The sequence below is a fragment of the Aquarana catesbeiana genome, linkage group LG11, assembly GCF_042186555.1.
Source record: "Aquarana catesbeiana isolate 2022-GZ linkage group LG11, ASM4218655v1, whole genome shotgun sequence".
In the NCBI taxonomy this organism is placed as follows: domain Eukaryota; kingdom Metazoa; phylum Chordata; class Amphibia; order Anura; family Ranidae; genus Aquarana; species Aquarana catesbeiana.
The window spans coordinates 109,716,941-109,735,115 of NC_133334.1; the positions used below are offsets into that span (position 1 = coordinate 109,716,941).

The 18,175-nt window shown below is 42.6% G+C and overlaps 1 protein-coding gene across 1 annotated transcript in view; it reads right to left on the minus strand.

The window, feature by feature from the left end:
* Window positions 1–15,710: 15,710 nt before the first annotated feature.
* LOC141112243 (solute carrier family 22 member 6-like) overlaps window positions 15,711–18,175 on the minus strand; it is a 154,901-nt gene continuing 152,436 nt past the window's right edge. The window contains exon 10 of the mRNA XM_073604871.1: window positions 15,711–15,771. Within this exon, the coding sequence (XP_073460972.1) occupies window positions 15,711–15,771 (61 nt within the window). The remainder of the gene's footprint in view (window positions 15,772–18,175) is intronic.

The following is an 18,175-nucleotide window of genomic DNA, read 5'->3' on the forward strand; positions in this document are numbered from 1 at the left end:
GCAAGATTGGCACTAGCACTTTCCGAAAGGAAACATCTGCCAACACTTTGTTGCATGCAACGAGCCACCATCCACATTGGCAAAAAAATGCGATTCCAGTGGGACAGTTTCTGCGAATAAAAGAAACTGTACTGATGTTGCTGACTATGTACGTGAGAGCAAGGACTTATACGTGAGGTTCCGCGAACATGGGAACTCGCACAGACAGCTCAAAACTGCCAAAAAAAGGGCCGCTATGAGAGACCGAGAAAGCCTCCTCTGCACCAAAACGACCACAGCTGAACCAATTAGAGAAACAAATGACCCGGTGCGGATCATCACAGCATTTGGGTCCCAGTGGGACCGGGCCCGTCAGATACTAGAGAAACATTGAGGGATATTAACTAACGCCCTTGAGCTTAAGAAAATAGTCAGCCCCTCCCCAAAGCTTGTTGCCCGTAGAGCTCGCAGCCTGGGGGACATGTTGATCAAATCAGAATTTGTCAAAGAACCAAGTCCCACCTGGCTGTCGGAGTACCCCCGTTCCCTGGGAATGTTCCCTTGTAATAGATGCCAGATATGCCCTTTCGTACATAGAACCTCCTTTTTTACCGATGCTCTCGGTACGAAGACCTTTGAGATCCGTGATCTCATTAATTGCAATACATCACGAGTGATTTACGTAATCACTTGTCCCTGCCCTAAGATTTATGTAGGGAAAACAAAGAGGTCACTAAAGACACGAATAGGAGAGCATCTAAGCAAAATTAACGCCAAGGGAAAGATCCCAGAGAAACCTCTAGCCAAACACTTCTTTTTTTGTCATGGAGGAAGTACTAACGGACTCACTGTGAAGGGGATTTATGCTTTAAAATTACCCCCCAGACGAGATGACTATGATCGTATACTCCTCCAAAAAGAGAAGTGGTGGGTATATAAATTGAGGTCACTAATACCGGTGGGGTTGAACACCGAATTGAATTTACAGGCATTCTTGGAAACTTGATGTGCTCCCCTAAATGTAGACCCTAAACGGTTACATTATGGGTATTAAGAGTCCCATCAATTCTATGGGCTTTATAGATAGGACATATGCAAAGCATGTCCTTAGATAAATCCCACAGCAACTATTAAGCTGTAGTCCACTGGCCATGGCGATGTATATGCACGCAGTGTGAAGTGTCTGTAATAAGTAAACCTTTTATTGGTTAGCTCTGTTTTTCCATACTATATGAAAAGTGCATAAAGTATACGTGTTTGGTGTCTATAATGCATCATGGGCACTCGATGTGTCTCCCTTAGATTTAAGGGGAGACAATCATTGTCCTATTGTTCATGTTTGTTATCTAAAAAAATAAAAAATCAAACTTTACTTTATTTTCCTCTACTCAATTTTCTGCCGTCTATCCTTCCACTACTTTTCACCCACAGAAGCCCCTAGAAAAATAACATAGTTGATCTATGAGGATACACAGTATTCATGCCAATGATAGCCAAATTATATAAACGTTTGTGCAAATATAACCCTTTAATGGGTTAAGCAGACATCTGACTCTTTTATGAACAGGACTTTATCCCTTCGATTCATTACAACCTCATTGGCGGCCACCTCCAGCAAGTATACCATAAGAAGGGTGTGTGGCGGCCTAACCAATGAACGTCCGAGAAGAAGCTACGTCATTTTGTAACGGCCAAACGCGTTGACGTCACTACGCTGCCTGTCCGAGAGAGCTGGAGGCTCTGATGAGCCGACGTATGAGAGGAGAGGACCGGAGCTTTGAATAGCCTCATGGATCGGCGCTTCGAGCAGACCGGACTACGGGTTACCAATTGGGGTCGGTGGACCCACTAAGGAGATGGCACGAGATGTCACCCTCACTCCTAATGCATCAGACCAGCACATGACTACAAATGCGCTATAGAACCTACGATAGGAGTATTGACTACCAGGAAGCAACCTACGGCTGGTCCGGTAACGTATTGATACCACAGCTATCACATACCACTGTATCAATATCTCTGACTGTGTATTTGGTCACCAGACCCATCGTTTGAACCCCGTCTTAAAGTCCTGAATGGCCGTTCAATACTAGGACTGTTAACCCCTTATCTGGATACTGGATTGATCCTAGAATGTACTACTTCAGCACTGCCCTATACCATCAGCTGATAACAATTCCCAGATTGAGAATCACCAAATACACATTTCGTGTGAGGCACTGGACTGCTTTTTGCCTCATTAAAGGGATAAGAGTTGACTTATATACTATATGAGACTGCCTCAGTGATCGGGTTCTCCATATGATGGAATTACCAGATTTGGGATGTAGGAAATAGGACGGCACCAGCACTCTTTCCTCTACTATCTCTCTATTTCCCTATCGTCTCAGTCCTTACTTGACCCCCCCAAATTAACACCTTAGCCCACTTAACTTAAACATCTAGAGAATGGCCCCATTGTGTCGAATTGGCTAAGTGTCATGATGGACTGAGACAATAGCTCGGATTAGGCTAGCAGGATTATTGTTATATGTATGTTTTGTTTGTCTGTCAGTGTCCGCAGTATTTGTAGCCAATGGCAATAATTTTTGCATTCCAATAATAATGTGCACCTTACGTTTTATAATTGAATAAACTGTTATGCTTTTTAATTAAATTGCATCCCTGATGATTCTGTTGCCTTAAGTAACCCCTTTCAGGGCCAGTCTTTAAACGGGCCGCCTTACCGTACCCCCCTGCCCCCCCCCCCTTTTTTTTACCTTAGGTGTTTTTACTTATACAGCCCACTTCCTATTTCTTGTCTGACATCACGCACAGCTCTCTCTCTCTCACTCTCCTGAGAGTTTGCCAGGAAGGGAGGGGGGGATAAGTCATAAGAGGGCTAATGAGAGCTGCAGAGCTAGAGGTGTGCCTCTGTGTGTCTGTGTAAATCCAAGTGAACAGGCAGCAGCTTCAGCTGCCCACAGTTAAAATGGTTGCAGTCAGACTCAGTGGAGGGAGATTTCTGCAGCATATTTGGCAAGTACAGAATCACAGTATATATAAAATAATATGCAAAGTGGTTTAAGGGAAGATTCAGAATGACAAAGATGTTTTTTTATTACAAATTATGTGAGCAGACTGCAGTTCCTCTTTAAATAAAGATTCAGTGAAAGCTAAACTAAATAAACCTATCCAAAATTTTCCATGGTATGCAGCCAAATTAATTAAAATTATCTTTAAATCAAACCAAACAAACCATAGCCTGCTCTTAGAAAACCCCAGTTTGAATGGGTTTGGGAAACCCGTCCAAACTGAACCATGAAAGATTTCCTAAATGTCAGTCCCTATGGATTCTCAACCAAATATTAAGGCTTTAATTTTATGAGACAAACAATCTGATCAACCCTTGGTAATAGGACTCCTCCTGCTCAACCCTCCTCTCCCCAACCACCCTTAGTAAACCCTCTACCTTCCCCAGCCCAATCCCCCCCCCCCCCCTTTGTTTTGCCTCTATTCTTTATTCCTTCAGCCCTTTCCCTCCTTTCCTTGTCCACCTTACTGTCATGGATCTGCAGTAAAGTTCATATCTGTCTGCTTACCTCTCCGTGTGTTCAGCTTAAGAGACCAGCCGCCCTTCATCTGGCTGCTTAAGTAATCTCCCCTTAAGCATGGCTCCACCCCAGCCTCTGACTGGGAACACTATATTAAAATGTGCACTGCAAGCCAGCCTTGCTGATCAATATTGTGTGTTGGCTTCCTGCGTGTGCTCTACATCTGATTCTGGTTACTGATCTTGGCTTGTGCGTCACTGTCATTGTCTGCTTCATATCCCAACCTTTAGCATGTTCTTGACTATCCTTATCTGCTTGTTGCCCTGACCTTTTGGCTATCCTTGTTGTCCCAAGCTGCTGTTTCCTCTCTATCCTCCAGTAGCCTACTGTGAGCGTGCGCTGGGAGACCCTGGGGGCTGCGACCTGGAGCCAGACTGCAGCAAAATCCATCCCCACCTTCAGGGGCTCCTGGTGAACACCTGCTGGCACTTAGATTCCGCGCCCTAGTAAATCTCATGCTCTAGCTTCCGGTGTGATGCGTGTTGGTGCTCCAGAGTACCTGCTTTCCTGAATCACCCAGAGCTCCATCCGCAGCAGTCTGCTAGAAGGTCTACTACCTTAGTGGTGCACTCCTGACCCCAACGGTGCGCATCTATCACCTGGCCTCAGGTGACCCGACACTTACCTTCCTTTGCAACCCCTTATTCTTCTTTTCCTCTACTTTTTCTTCTTTATGTACACTTTCTGTTTCTCCAGATATAGGCCTCAAGATGGCAACAACACTACAAGTCTTCATTCCATACTCACTCTTACACACTATAAAAACACATACATGTATTAACTCTTTCATGTAATCTTTAATGAAAGATCCTGAGGGTCAAGTAGAATTCATATATATTGTGTTACCAGTGATGGGTATCGCTTTTACAGCCAGTTGGTTCATATACTTCTAATAGAGTGAAAACAGTGCAGCGCACTGATTACTGTGTAAATGTCACTGGCAGGGAAGGTGTTAACACTAGGGGTTATCAAGGGGTTAAATGTGTTCCCTCAGCATGTTCTAACTGTGGGGGGAATGGGACTGACTGGAAGAGGAGACATATCGCTGTTCGTAATTACTACGAACAGCAGATCTGTCTCTCTACCCCTGTCAGAACAGGGATTTGTGTGTTTACACACACAAATCCCCATTCTGGCTCTCGTGCCCGCGATCGCGGGTGACCGGTGGTCATCGTGACTGCCGGCCATGCGCATTAGGTCCCCCGCCATGCAGCGTGCGCCTGCTACGTCTCTTAAAGGCACCGACGTACCCATACGGAGTTTCGCACATCGCTGCCAACATGACATGACATACAGTATATCTGCGTGAGCAGGTCGGCTAGTGGTTAATCACTAATGGGACTATACTACCAATGTTGATTTACAATTTGCACAGTACACTTTATTTAGAGACTCTATCAATCAGATGATGGTGTAAAGCCGCATACACATGAGCGGAATGTCCAACAGAAAAAGTCAGACGGAAGCTTTTCATCGTCTATTCTGATCGTGTGTAGGCCTCATCAGACTTTCTTTTCGAAAATTCTGACGGACCTATAAATAGAACATGTTCTAAATATTTCCGACGGAACCAATTCCTATCGGGAAAATGAATCATCTGTATGCTGTTGCCGATGGACCAAAAACGACGCATGCTCTGAAGCAAGTACGAGACGGAAGCTATTGGCTACTGGCTATTGAACTTCCTTTTTCTAGTCCCGTCGTATGTGTTGTATGTCACCGCGTTCTGGACGGTCGGACTTTGGTTTGACCGTGTGTATGCAAGACAGCTTGAGTGGAATTCCGTCGGAGTTCCGTCAGAGAAACCTTCAGAGTTTATTCCGACGGCAAAACCGGTCGTGTGAACGTGGCATTAGAGTTTTTTTTATATGCTAATCACAGTTCATTTTGTATATCACGGTATGTTGATATGTCAATACTCAACCTTTGATTTCTTGCGCTGCACTGTTTTCACTCTATTTATTCACACAATTTTTGTTAAGATTGTAGTGTTAGCTGCTATTGTTTATTTATGTGTATAGCGCAGTAATTTTATATTCCATATATTCCTAATGACAACCTGCAATGTCTGAACAACAACTGTTAACGCCAAGGATTTATATGTATGCATGTGTCCACCTGAATCGTTCTTCTGTATTGTAATTGTATTGTAATTGTCAAAAAAAAATATTAAACAAGAAATAGACTGTTTTTATTTTTTTAAAGATTGGTTTCCAGTATTGTGATAGTTTCCAAATCTTCATTCCTCAGGGCTTCAGTTACCAGCATTTTCCCTAAAGAAGGCGCTGAAAAGATAAACACGTTGTAGTGATAGCTGCATTTTGTGAAGAAAAAAAAAAGGGGGCCTTTTTACCAAAATACCTCAGTTGTTTGGTTAAAATAGTTGATAACGTTTTCCACAGTTTGTGTCAAACATAGCATATTTGCAGCTTGTAGTTGTGGCCCAGTGTTCCCATTCAAAAAGCCCATTCGACGGTCAAAAAAGAAAACAGCGTGCAGGTGACGGCAGTATCATTTCTTGAATGCCTGTCAGCTATGGCTGTGCCTCTCTGTGAAAAGCAATCCATCATGGATCACTTTTTACATGCAGGTGTAAACGAGCCCTTAGTTTATAGATAGGCCCCATAATCTGTTCATGTTCCTCTAGCCTGCCTGCACTTTCTGAAACTTTATTCTCTGGGCAAAATTTACAGTACATTGTAACACTGTAACTTACATGTACAGTAATACATTGATGCTAAACACATTTGTAACCATTATGGCAATAACAATATTAAACCACCAGTGTACACCACTATGCAATATGATTTTATTGAAACATTATCTCAGCTGGTGATACAAATGTAATCATCTAAAGCCAAACATTATAAACATTAGTTTAAAACACAGCATTTTCATTTCAGGTCTGCTCTAGGTGCATCATGTTTTTTTAAAGGGTAAGTCTACCTTTTGTGCAAAAAATATGGGCTGCATCCACATTTGCTGAAAGTGCAGTTGTTATTATTTTTTTTGCTAATGAGCCTGCAAAGATCAGCCATGATCACTGGATTACAAGTGCATAGCACAGGCTTCTCAGACTCTTCTTCTAGCTCAGGAAACTGTCACTCAGGACAGCCAATCATAAGCGGTGGATGCATTCCCCACCCCAGAATCGCACATGGGGCTTGTATACGTGTACCAGGGGCCTACGTGTACCAGGGTCCTACGTGTACCAGGGGCATGTACTGTATATGTACAGTTTCAGGGTGGGGAATCCCTCTGCCACTTATAATTGGCTGTCCGCAGTGACAGTTTCCAAACCCGCCTGAGCTCATCCCTAGCGCTCATCCCTAGCAGACGGCTCTGAGTCCTACAAAAATAGTTGATACCTGATGTTATTTTGTTCCACTTTAGACTTGAATCTCACCTTCAGCCACTGTAATAAGTAAATGGTATGTAGCATCAGTTGGAAACCACATCCCAAAACAGCGGTGGTCAACTTACTTGATATAGAAGGTCTCAGATGTAGCCCTGTTATCACCACAGGGCCACACATAATATTCATCCTATGATGCTACAGAAAGCTGTCCAGGACTGCAGACTTGCAACAGGAGATGGTCAGAGACTGCAGACTTGCAACAGGAGATGGTCAGAGACTGTAGACATGCTACAAGAGATAGTAAGAGACTGCAGACAAGTTACAACAGATGGTCAGAGACTGCAGACAAGCTACAACAGATGGGTCAGAGACTGCAGACATGCTATAAGAGATGGTCAGAGACTGCAGACAAGCTACAACAGATGGTCAGAGACTGCAGACATGCTATAAGAGATGGCCAGAGACTGCAGACAAGCTACAAGAGATGGTAAGAGACTGCAGATATGCTATAAGAAATGGTCAGAGACTGCAGATATGCTATAAGAGATGGTCAGAGACTGCAGACAAGCTACAACAGATGGTCAGAGACTGCAGACATGCTATAAGAGATGGTCAGAGACTGCAGACAAGCTACAACAGATGGTCAGAGACTGCAGACATGCTATAAGAGATGGCCAGAGACTGCAGACAAGCTACAAGAGATGGTAAGAGACTGCAGATATGCTATAAGAGATGGTCAGAGACTGCAGATATGCTATAAGAGATGGTCAGAGACTGCAGACAAGCTACAACAGATGGTCAGAGACTGCAGACATGCTATAAGAGATGGTCAGAGACTGCAGACAAGCTACAACAGATGGTCAGAGACTGCAGACAAGTTACAACAGATGGTCAGAGACTGCAGACAAGTTACGACAGATGGCCAGAAACTGCAGACAAGCTACAAAGATGGTCAGAGACTGCAGACATGCTACAAGAGATGGTTAGAAACTGCAGACAAGCTACAACAGATGATCAGAGACTGAAAACATGCTACAAGAGATAGTCAGAGACTGCAGAGAAGCTACTTAAGATGATCGGAGACTGCAGACATGCTACAAGAGATGGTCAGAGATTGCAAACAAGCTACAAGAGATGGTCAGAAACTGCAGACATGCTAGAAGAGATGACCAGAATGGCAAACAGGGTTGTTGAAAACTGGGGGTATGCTTCATGAGACATAGCCTTAAGACAGGTAACACAAAACTGCTAGAGATTACTGCTGTAACTGCTCCTTTACATATCACAGCTAAGCACATAGATAAGGAACACTGTCTGTAGGGTCCCCTAAAGCTGCACAATAATTGTCAAGTGCCAAATCTCCTACCCCTTCCCCTCAAGCCACAGAGTGGGGACCAGGGCCCTGGAGAGACTGGGGTGCTGGCATTCACATAGCAACCTTTCTTCACCTCCACCTTGAATTATATGTGGACAATTATTTTGGTTCTCAGTTTGGCCAAGCAGCTCATTGGTATATCGTGGACTGAAATCTCAGCAGGTACAAAGAGTTTTTACTACAATATATTTTAAAGCATGGCTATGCAGATGTTTACTGTTCCTTGCTAAATCTAAAATAAATGTTGACAATTAAAATGTCATACAGTATTTTACTATATAAAATCTGCCCTCCATTCAGTAGTACAGTTACTAAGAATGCAAATCAGGGCTTAACTAATCGATATAGAATTCTGGCACCAGTAGGTGAAATATAGGACCCTGCAGGGACATTTTCCCCTACTAACAATGAGAATAGAAAAAGCTCAGTCACCAGCTGCAATACTTTAGATACATTGCTGACTTTGGGGTTTTTCAAACCACTACACATGTTCTTGCTGAAAAGAAAAATGAAAACCTAACTTAAAAAAAAATAAAATAAATGTTTTGTACTTGTTTTCTTTCTAGATTTATAATGATAAATTATGCACAAAAATGTAATTCGAAAATGCTAGTTTGGCTAAGGCCTGAACTCATTTGTTTTGTTAACCTAGTAGTGACAAATTAAATTTCATATGCTGAATATTTATGTACAGGACCGCTTGAGGGGATTGCTGCAAAATATTTGTTGTTAATCTTGAAGATGTGTAGGAAAAATATGAAGGAAAAAAAAATAACATTTTTTAATCCATGGATAATGATCCTAACTAACTAAAGCCGGCCATACACAAGTTGAATTTCACATGAATGTTTTGTATGAAAATTCTCATCAGAATATTCTTAGAATGTTCTTTTTTGCCATCATTAACCACTTGACCTCTGGAAGATTTACTCCCCTACATGACCAGGCCATTTTTTGTGATACTGCACTGCATTAATTGCGCGGTCATGCAACGCTGTCTGTGCATAAATAAAATTTCTATATTTTTTTCCCCACAAATAGAACTTTCTTTTGGTGGTATTCGATCACCACTGTTTTTTTTTATTTGCGCTATAAACAAAAAAAGCCGACAATTTTGAAAAAGAAAAACAATATTTTTTACTTTAGCTGCGTACACAAGAGCGGAATGTCCGACCTGAAAAAGTCAGACGGAAGCTTTTCATCGTCTATTCCGATCGTTTGTGTTTGCCTCATCAGACTTTTTTTTCCGAAAATTCTGATGGACCTAGCAAAAGAACATGTTCTAAATATTTCCGACAGAACCAATTCCTATCGGGAAAACCGCTCGTCTGTATGCTGTTCCAACGGACCAAAAAAGACGCATGCTCTGAAGCAAGTACGAGACGGAAGCTATTGGCTACTGGCTATTGAACTTCCTTTTTCTAGTCCCGTCGTCAGTGTTGTACATCACCGCTTGAATGGAATTCTGTCGGAGTTCCGTCGGAGAAACCTTCGGAGTTTATTCCGATGGCAAAACTGGTTGTGTGTACGCGGTATTTCTGTTATAAAACATATCCAATTAAAAATCTAATTTCTTCATAGATTTAGGTCAATATGTATTCTGCTACATAATTTTGGCAAAAAAATCCCAATAAATGCATATTGATTGGTTTGCGCAAAAGTTATAGCATCTAGAAACTATGGTGTATATATACTGGAATTTTTTTTTTTAATACTAGTGATGGTGGCAATCAGCAACTTATAGCGGGACTGCAATATTGGGGCAGACAATATGAAACTAACTGACACTTTGTGGGAACCAGTGACTCTAATACAGTGGTCAGTGCTAAAAATATGCACTGTCACTGTACTAATGACACTGGCTGGGAAAGATTTAAACATCTAGGGTGATCAAAGGGTTAAATGTGTGCCTTATCAGTGTTTTTGTGTTTACTGTGAGCTGCTTTCACTAAGGGATGTGCTGGATTCTATTCCCTGCTTTCCCTGCTTTGTAGGCAGGGCCGGTGCTACCACTAGGCAAACTAGGCAGCCACCTAGGGCGCCCTGCCGCCTAGGGCACCCGGCCACTGGTGTTCCTACTCTCTTCTCTCTGAAGCAAGCAACTAAGTCTCAGCATCAGCAGGCAGCCGCCACTCCATTCGCACATAGAGTCAGAGGCGCAGTGGCAGCAGCGGACTGTATCTGTGTCCCAACTCCCGAATGAATGGAAGCAAGCAAACATTTATTGATGGGCGCTGGTATGCTGCATTTGATGGGCACTGGTGAGGCTGCATTTGATGGGCGCTGGTGAGGCTGCATTTGATGGGCACTGATAGGCTGCATTTGATGGGTGCTGGTGAGGCTGCATTTGATGGAAACTGATAGGCTGCATTTGATGGGCACTGATAGGCTGCATTTGATGGGCGCTGGTGAGGCTGCATTTGACGGGCGCTGGTGAGGCTGCATTTGATGGGCACTGATAGGCTGCATTTGATGGGCACTGATAGGCTGCATTTGATGGGCGCTGGTGAGGCTGCATTTGACGGGCGCTGGTGAGGCTGCATTTGATGGGCACTGATAGGCTGCATTTGATGGGCGCTGGTGAGAGTGCATTTGATGGGCGCTGGTGAGGCTGCATTTGATGGGTGCTGGTGAGGCTGCATTTGATGGGCGCTGGTAAGGCTGCATTTGATGGGCACTGGTGAGGTTGCATTTGATGGGCGCTGGTGAGGCTGCATTTGATGGGCACTGATAGGCTGCATTTGATGGGCGCTGGTGAGAATGCATTTGATGGGTGCTTCATTAAAAAAGTGGGGTTTACATGGGCAAGGGAAAGGGGGTGGAGTCTGGGGTGAAGCTGGGTGGGGGCGGCAAAACGAGGTTTCGCCTAGGGTGCCAAAAATCCTTGCACCAGCTCTGTTTGTAGGGAAACAAAATCCAGCACATCCCCACTGACAGAGCAGTAGTCTGTCTTGTTCTGTCTTTCTCCTTGCCAATTAGCGGGTGCCGGCAGACATCCATTGCCTGGCACCCACTGATCAGCTTGTGCTGTTACTAATCACAGCACAAGCGGTGCGCCTGCACTGTCGTAGTAGATGCACGGTCGGCAAGTGGTTAAGTCAACTAATTTTGTTTGGAAGCCCTTAAAATTTAATCTGGATCTGCTATTTAAATATAATCCCAGACATATCATATAGATTTCATCAATGCGTATTATTTTTCATACAATTTTTTCCATGCTAAAATCACCTTCGCTTAAAAATTCAAATTTTTTTGTCACCAGGGTTGAAAATGAACATTGGTTTGATTTCAATAATTGTTGGAAAACCAATGTTTTTACACCAAATTCTATGGTGTATGGCTAAATAAAGTCTGCATAGATATATCTCAGTCAGTCATGGTCTGGGCAATATACTTCTTTTTATTTTTTTATTTTTTTAGGTCTGATTTGTATTCATTGTTTTGGAGCAGTGGTCTCCAAACTGCAGCCCACTGGACAGATGCAGCCTTATGCTTGCCTTTATTTGGTCCTTGGAGCGCTATTTCTCCAAATGACACCAACAATGAGACACAATTCTTTTCACTGGCGCCAACAGTGGAGTATTATTTTTCCCATTGACACCAACATTGGGGCACCATTTCTCCCACTGACACCGACGTGGCAGTATTCTTCTCACTGATACCATCAATGGGGCACCCCACTGGCACCCACAAATGGGAACTATTCCTCCTATTAATACAAGTAATAGGGCACTATTTATTATCCTACTGACCACAGGTGTTATTTAATTTTTTTATTCCCACTGACCTCCAAGCCGGAAGCATTGTTTACTCCCACTGTCGCTGGGTCATTTTCTACTCCCATTGGCCACAGTCTGGCCCCCCTAAAGTCTAAAGGACAGTAAATTGGCCCTTTGTTTATAAAGTTTGGAGACCCCTGTTTTAGAAGATGATTTTGAAGTTGCGATGACTCAGTCGTGTATTGCTCTTGTAACTTAAGCATAAATGTAGATATACAGTAAGTTGTGAATGATATGGAAAATAAAACACAAACATCTTAACTCAGTAAGCTCCAGAGTTACATGTTTTTGAGGGATTTTCCTGACCTATTGATGGTTGAAGCAAGTCTCCTGCATTTTTGAGAGTTGCATAACTTGCATAAAGGATAGACCCTATGCAAACAGAGTGCACTAAGGCCCCCATTAAATGCCTCCTCCTTTGTCTGCAGCCTGTGTAATCACCCTGCATTGCGAGGGTAGAAGGAGGCAACTAGTGTGTGTGGTGTTGTGGGGTACTTGAACCACTCTCCATTGTGTTCTCTCTTTACCAGGATACTTACACTCCTTCTAATGCCGCGTACACACGACCGGACTTTACGGCATACTTTGCCCGGCGGACTTTTTGACGGACTTTACGACGGACTTTCTGAATGAACGGACTTGCCTACACATGATCAACCAAAGTCCGACGGATTCGTACGTGATGACGTACGACCGGACTAAAACAAGGAAGTTCATAGCCAGTAGCCAATAGCTGCCCTAGAGTCGGTTTTTGTCCGTCGGACTAGCATACAGACGAGCGGACTTTTCGACCGGACTCGAGTCCGTCGGATAGATTTGAAACATGTTTCAAATCTAAGTCCGTCAAACTTTTGAGAAAACAAAGTCCGCTGGAGCCCACACACGATCAAATTGTCCAACGAAATCTGGTACGCCGGTCCAAGTATGCCCTAAAGTCCGATCGTGTGTACGCAGCATAAGCGAGCAGTTAACCCTTGCATTGTGGGAGCAGCCCCACTGCAAGGGAGAATTTTTAGGTTTGCCAGTTTGGTCTGAAGGGGAGTGAAGAGGGGCTTAAGGTGCAGGGAAAAAGTAGTTAAAGGGACTGGTCTATCAGGAAAGTAAAACTGCTTTACCCGGGCTCCCTAGACTTAATCAAAAAGGTAACCCCTACAATGCGGGCACAGGCCACTGCAAGGGAAGACTTTTAGTTTTCCCAGGGTTTAGCTCAAACTGAGGCTCAGATTTCCCTCACCATGACCCAGCTGACTCCTTCTCTTCTATCTCCAACCCTTACACTGCCATTAAAATGATTGTAAAGAAACATTTTAAGAAAAATAACAAACATGTCATACTTACCTGCTCTGCGCAATAGGTTTGCACAGAACAGGCTTGATCCTCCTCTTCTAAGGTCCCCCACCAGCGCTCCTGGCTCCTCCCCCTACACCAAGTGCCCCCATAGCAAGTTACTTGCTATGGGGGCACTTGTGCATGCTTGTGCCGTGCTGGCTCTGTGTGACCATGGGACACACAGAGAGCGGCTCAGCCCGGCCCCCTGCTCCCTCCGCACCGGCTGTGATTGACAGCAATGTAAGCTGCTTCTGTGTCTGAGCCAGTGAGGAGGCAGAGAGTAGAGAGAAGCGCTGCTTTTATGCACATCGCTGGATCAAGATTGGACTCAGGTAAATATAAGGCATCATGCACACGGGATGTTAAAATAACATTATGAAAATGCCAGTAGCTTTGCAGTGAGTTTTTTTTTTACTTTTTTCAGCTTTTTTCAACGTTTTTGCAATAGCGTTTTTTAGCGTTTTTTTTACCTTTTTTTCCACGTTAGCGTTTTTTTTTTTTCAATTTTTTTTTTTTAAAATGAATCAAAACGTTGGTGAGCGACGTTTTTGAGTGTTTATCAGCACTTATCAGCGTTTATCAGCGTTAGAGCGTTTTTACAGCTGAAAAATGTCTCTCAGAACCCACTGGTCCTGGGTTTTTTTTACAGCTTAAAAATGCCTATGCCATTTGCAGCTCAAAAATGCCTAGGTGGGCATGAAGCCATAGACTAACATAGACAGGCGTTTTTAAGCTGCAAAAAACGCTAAAAAAAGCGGCTCTAAAAACGTCCGTGTGCATGAGGCCTAAGGGGGCTGGGGATGGAGATGCATTCATTCAGGTTTTGTATTTTAATGCATAGAATGCATGAAAGTGGTTGTAATCCTCACAGATGGAATATGAACAAAGCATATCCCTCTATAGTGTTTTTTACTTGTCTCGATTAAGAGCTCTAGGTGTCATTTCTGTCTGTCACTTCTGACAAGTTTTTCTGACACCAAGAGAAAAATGGTGATCGGAAGGATCTACAGGGGATTTACAGCCTTGGCTCTATTCCTATGTGTTGTGTGAAAGGGAGGTGTGTCCCATTCCCCAATCAGCTCTCAGAGCTCTCCTCACTGAGCTTTGCAGAGTGTAATTTCAGCTCTCCACCCCTTTTTTCTGAATCCTCAGACAAGCTTTCTAAATTCAGCACTTTGAACAGATATAGAGAAGAGAAGGCTGCAGATAAACAGGTCAACTTATATAGGAGGATTTGATTAATCTCAGTATATCACCTGGGGCCAGTCACTTCACTGGGTATATGTAAGGGTTTACAAGCACTTTAAGGTAAATATCCTTCTGCCTTTAGAACCACTTTAAGTACATTGGGGTTGATTTACTAAAACTGGAGAGTGCAAAATTTGGTGCATCTGTGCATGGCAGCCAATCAGCTTCTAACTTCAAATTGTTAAATTAAACTTTGTCAAAAAAAACTGGAAGCTGATTGGTTTCTTGAGCAGATGACCCTCATTGCTGAGACGATATCTAACACAAGCATTTTCAGAAGGAGGTCAGCAATGACGCATTGCCTACGTATTTTTCTTATGTGTATGGTTTATGTAACAAGCCAATAGCTATTCAAAAGACTGTGTTTGGAAGATAGAATATTTTACCATCATGTAGGAGATACATACCTCCCAACTTTTTGAGATGGGAATGAGCGACACCTATCAGAAAAAGTATGCAGGCATAGGACACACCCCTTGCCACGCCCTCTTAAAGGAGAATTGTACAAAAAAATAAGATTGGTTAAACCCACAAGTATTTTTTTTTACCACTACTATTCCTTTATATTGGCTTTTGGAATTTACAAATGCAGAAATTTACAAATCAGATGAAAGGTTTAGCGCTGGGAAACACTTTAAGAAAAATAAAAAGTGCATGTTATATACATCTATTTAGATCAGACCAAAATGAGGGACAAATGGGGAGGAATAAGGAACAGAGGGACATTGCTCCAAATCAGGGACAGTTGGGAGGTATGCATGCAATAAAAAAAAGTCTGAGAAACATTACCATGATCATGTAAAAAGGCAAATGTGTTAGTAGTTATAGTTTTCTGTTGCAGTTCTGAAAACCTATATATAGAAATGTCAGCAGATTAAAGAAACTTGGAGGGCTGAACTCGAGGATACATCTGATGTCTCAATTCCAGTGTCCGGTGTCTTAATGAATATTTAACCATGATATTGTGAAACAGGTATAGACCACAGTATTAGGGAACCCACTGCTGCTTTATTGCACAGTTTAACATTGTGATATCAAATAAATGTCTTCTAGAGCTTGGTACCATATACAGATTCTGTATCATTGTTTTTAGGGGTAGCATTCTTGCCTCTGGAGAAAAATAAAATCAGATATAGCATATGTTTATGAGATTTGCACAGACATAACATGAAAACTACTTTAGTAGATTGGTAATACATTCTGTAAGTCTGTGTGTTTTTCTCAGCAGTATCTCTAAAATCAATGTTTTTTTTCACCGTAGCTCTTCATGTCAGTCACTTAGCTTATTTCTGCCAGCTGTGATACAAATGGGAAAAAGGCCAGTATGGAAGTCAGTAGTAGACTTTCTAAGACAAATGAGAGGCATAGATTGTGGGATTGTTACCGATTTTTGCCTGTTTCTGTTGTGTCAATTTATTTATAGGGCTCATGCACACAGACGGTGCAACATATATTCTGCCATATTTCCCCCCACCAGGGAAGCCCTGGAGCTTTGTGTGCAGCCTCCTATAAACATAAATGGCTGTGTGTGGCTGTACTCGGGTATAAAGTGGTGCTATCAAATGTAGTGTATGGGCATGTGCAAAAAATAGACACGCATGCACTATAAATACACTATACCCGTAATTAATCAAACGTTATTACTGTGATGCATATTAGCTTCATTGGTTACTAGGACGCAAGCCACCAGTGTCATACCAACAAGTGGCCAGACACTGACAGTTGGAAGAGCCTGATAGTGATTCTGAGAGACTGATCCCGTATCAGGTCCTATTGAATCCACCCACTGTCATCTACTGTCAGTCACAAGGGAGGTGGAACACTGAGGGACTAGTTCCTCATCCAGTCCACCTTCCTTATGATTGACAGCTTAAGGCCATGGGGTACATTCCACAGCTGATAGCTATGTAAGGCGGACCTGATGTGGAACAGTCTCTCAGAATCTCCATTAGGACCCGCCCACTATCAGTGTTCAGCCCCTCGGCACTGGTTGCTATTACACAGGCTGCCTGTGTCCTGGCAACCGATGAAGCTAATATACGGTACATCACAACAATTAAGTATTATTATAGTTTATATTTAAATTATTGAAACATATCATTATTATTACTGAATTATAGGTATTTTTATATAGATACATTGATCCAGCTTGGATCAATGTAAGTACATATGTGCCATACCTGTGGAATCCTCGTGGAAGCTGGGAATTGTAGTAGGCACTGCAACTACAGTGATTGCTACTGGTTTCCATGTCCTGTGCCGAGTGGCTGCTCTGCTGCATTGTGAACACAGAAGGTTGCTCACTTAGAATGGACGCCATTCAGGAAACACTGCATTTTTCAATATATGAAAAGAGTCCTCTGATTGGAAAAGGTGGAGGGGCAGTGACATTTCAATCTCCTTCTCTCCAATCAGGAAACACTTTACATTCATTCAGAAAATACATAGTGGGGTTGATTAACGAAAACTGGAGAGTGTACAATCTGGTACAGCTCTGCATGGAAACCAATCAGCTTTTTTTTTTTTTTTTTTTTGTTAAAGCTTAATTAAACAAGCTGAAGTTAGAAGCTGATTGGCTACCATGCACAGCCGCACCACATTTTGCACTCTCCGGTTTTAGTAAATCAGCCTGTGTTTCCTGAATGGCACCTACACAAAGGCCAACAAGCACCTGTGTTCAGTAAACAGCAGGACATTCGATCGCCATGGGACCTAGAAGGTAACGGCAATAACTGTAGTAGCAGTACCTTCTTTTGTGGTTTCTAGTTTGCACAGGGATCCCACAGGTATGGGACTTTGTAAAAATTGCTATACCTGGAATTCATCTTAAGGCTCGATTCACACCTATGCATGTTGCTTTTGGGCGTTTTTGGAGGTTTTTTTTTCATGCTTGCCACGTTTTTGAGCAGCGTTTTTGCGGCGTTTTTGCGGCGTTTTTGCCGCGATTTGCGTTTTGCGTTTTTTTTTTGTTTTTTTTTACAGTTTTTTTTTACAGTCTAAAAAAAAAAATAAAAAAAAATAAAAAAAAAAACAAAACGGCAAAAACGCATCAAAAACGCTGCAAAAACGGTGCACTTGCGTTTTTGATGCTTGTCCATTGAATTCTATTACATGCAAAACGCTGCATTTTGCATGAAAAAAAGTCCCTGACCCTTTCCAAAAATGCAGAGAAATAAAAAGGCATTGATGTGAACATGTTCCATAGGAACCCATGTTAAAAAATTCCCGTGCATTTCTGCAAAATGCAAAATGCATCAAAAAACGCGCTAGTGTGAATGGAGCCTTTCTCTGTACACTTATTGGAGTTGATCTTATTTACCCTAATTTCCTTATCTACAAATTAGCAGAAATTCTTTTTGAGTTTGTCGCAGCTAGTGATGAGCTTGGATTCAGTCCAGACCCAAGGTTATCCAGTCCCAAAAGGTATCTGTCATTGCCTCACAACTCATTGGCCCAACAATGACAGATAACCTCTGGGTTCGAATCAAACTAAAGCTCTACCCCAGACACATTC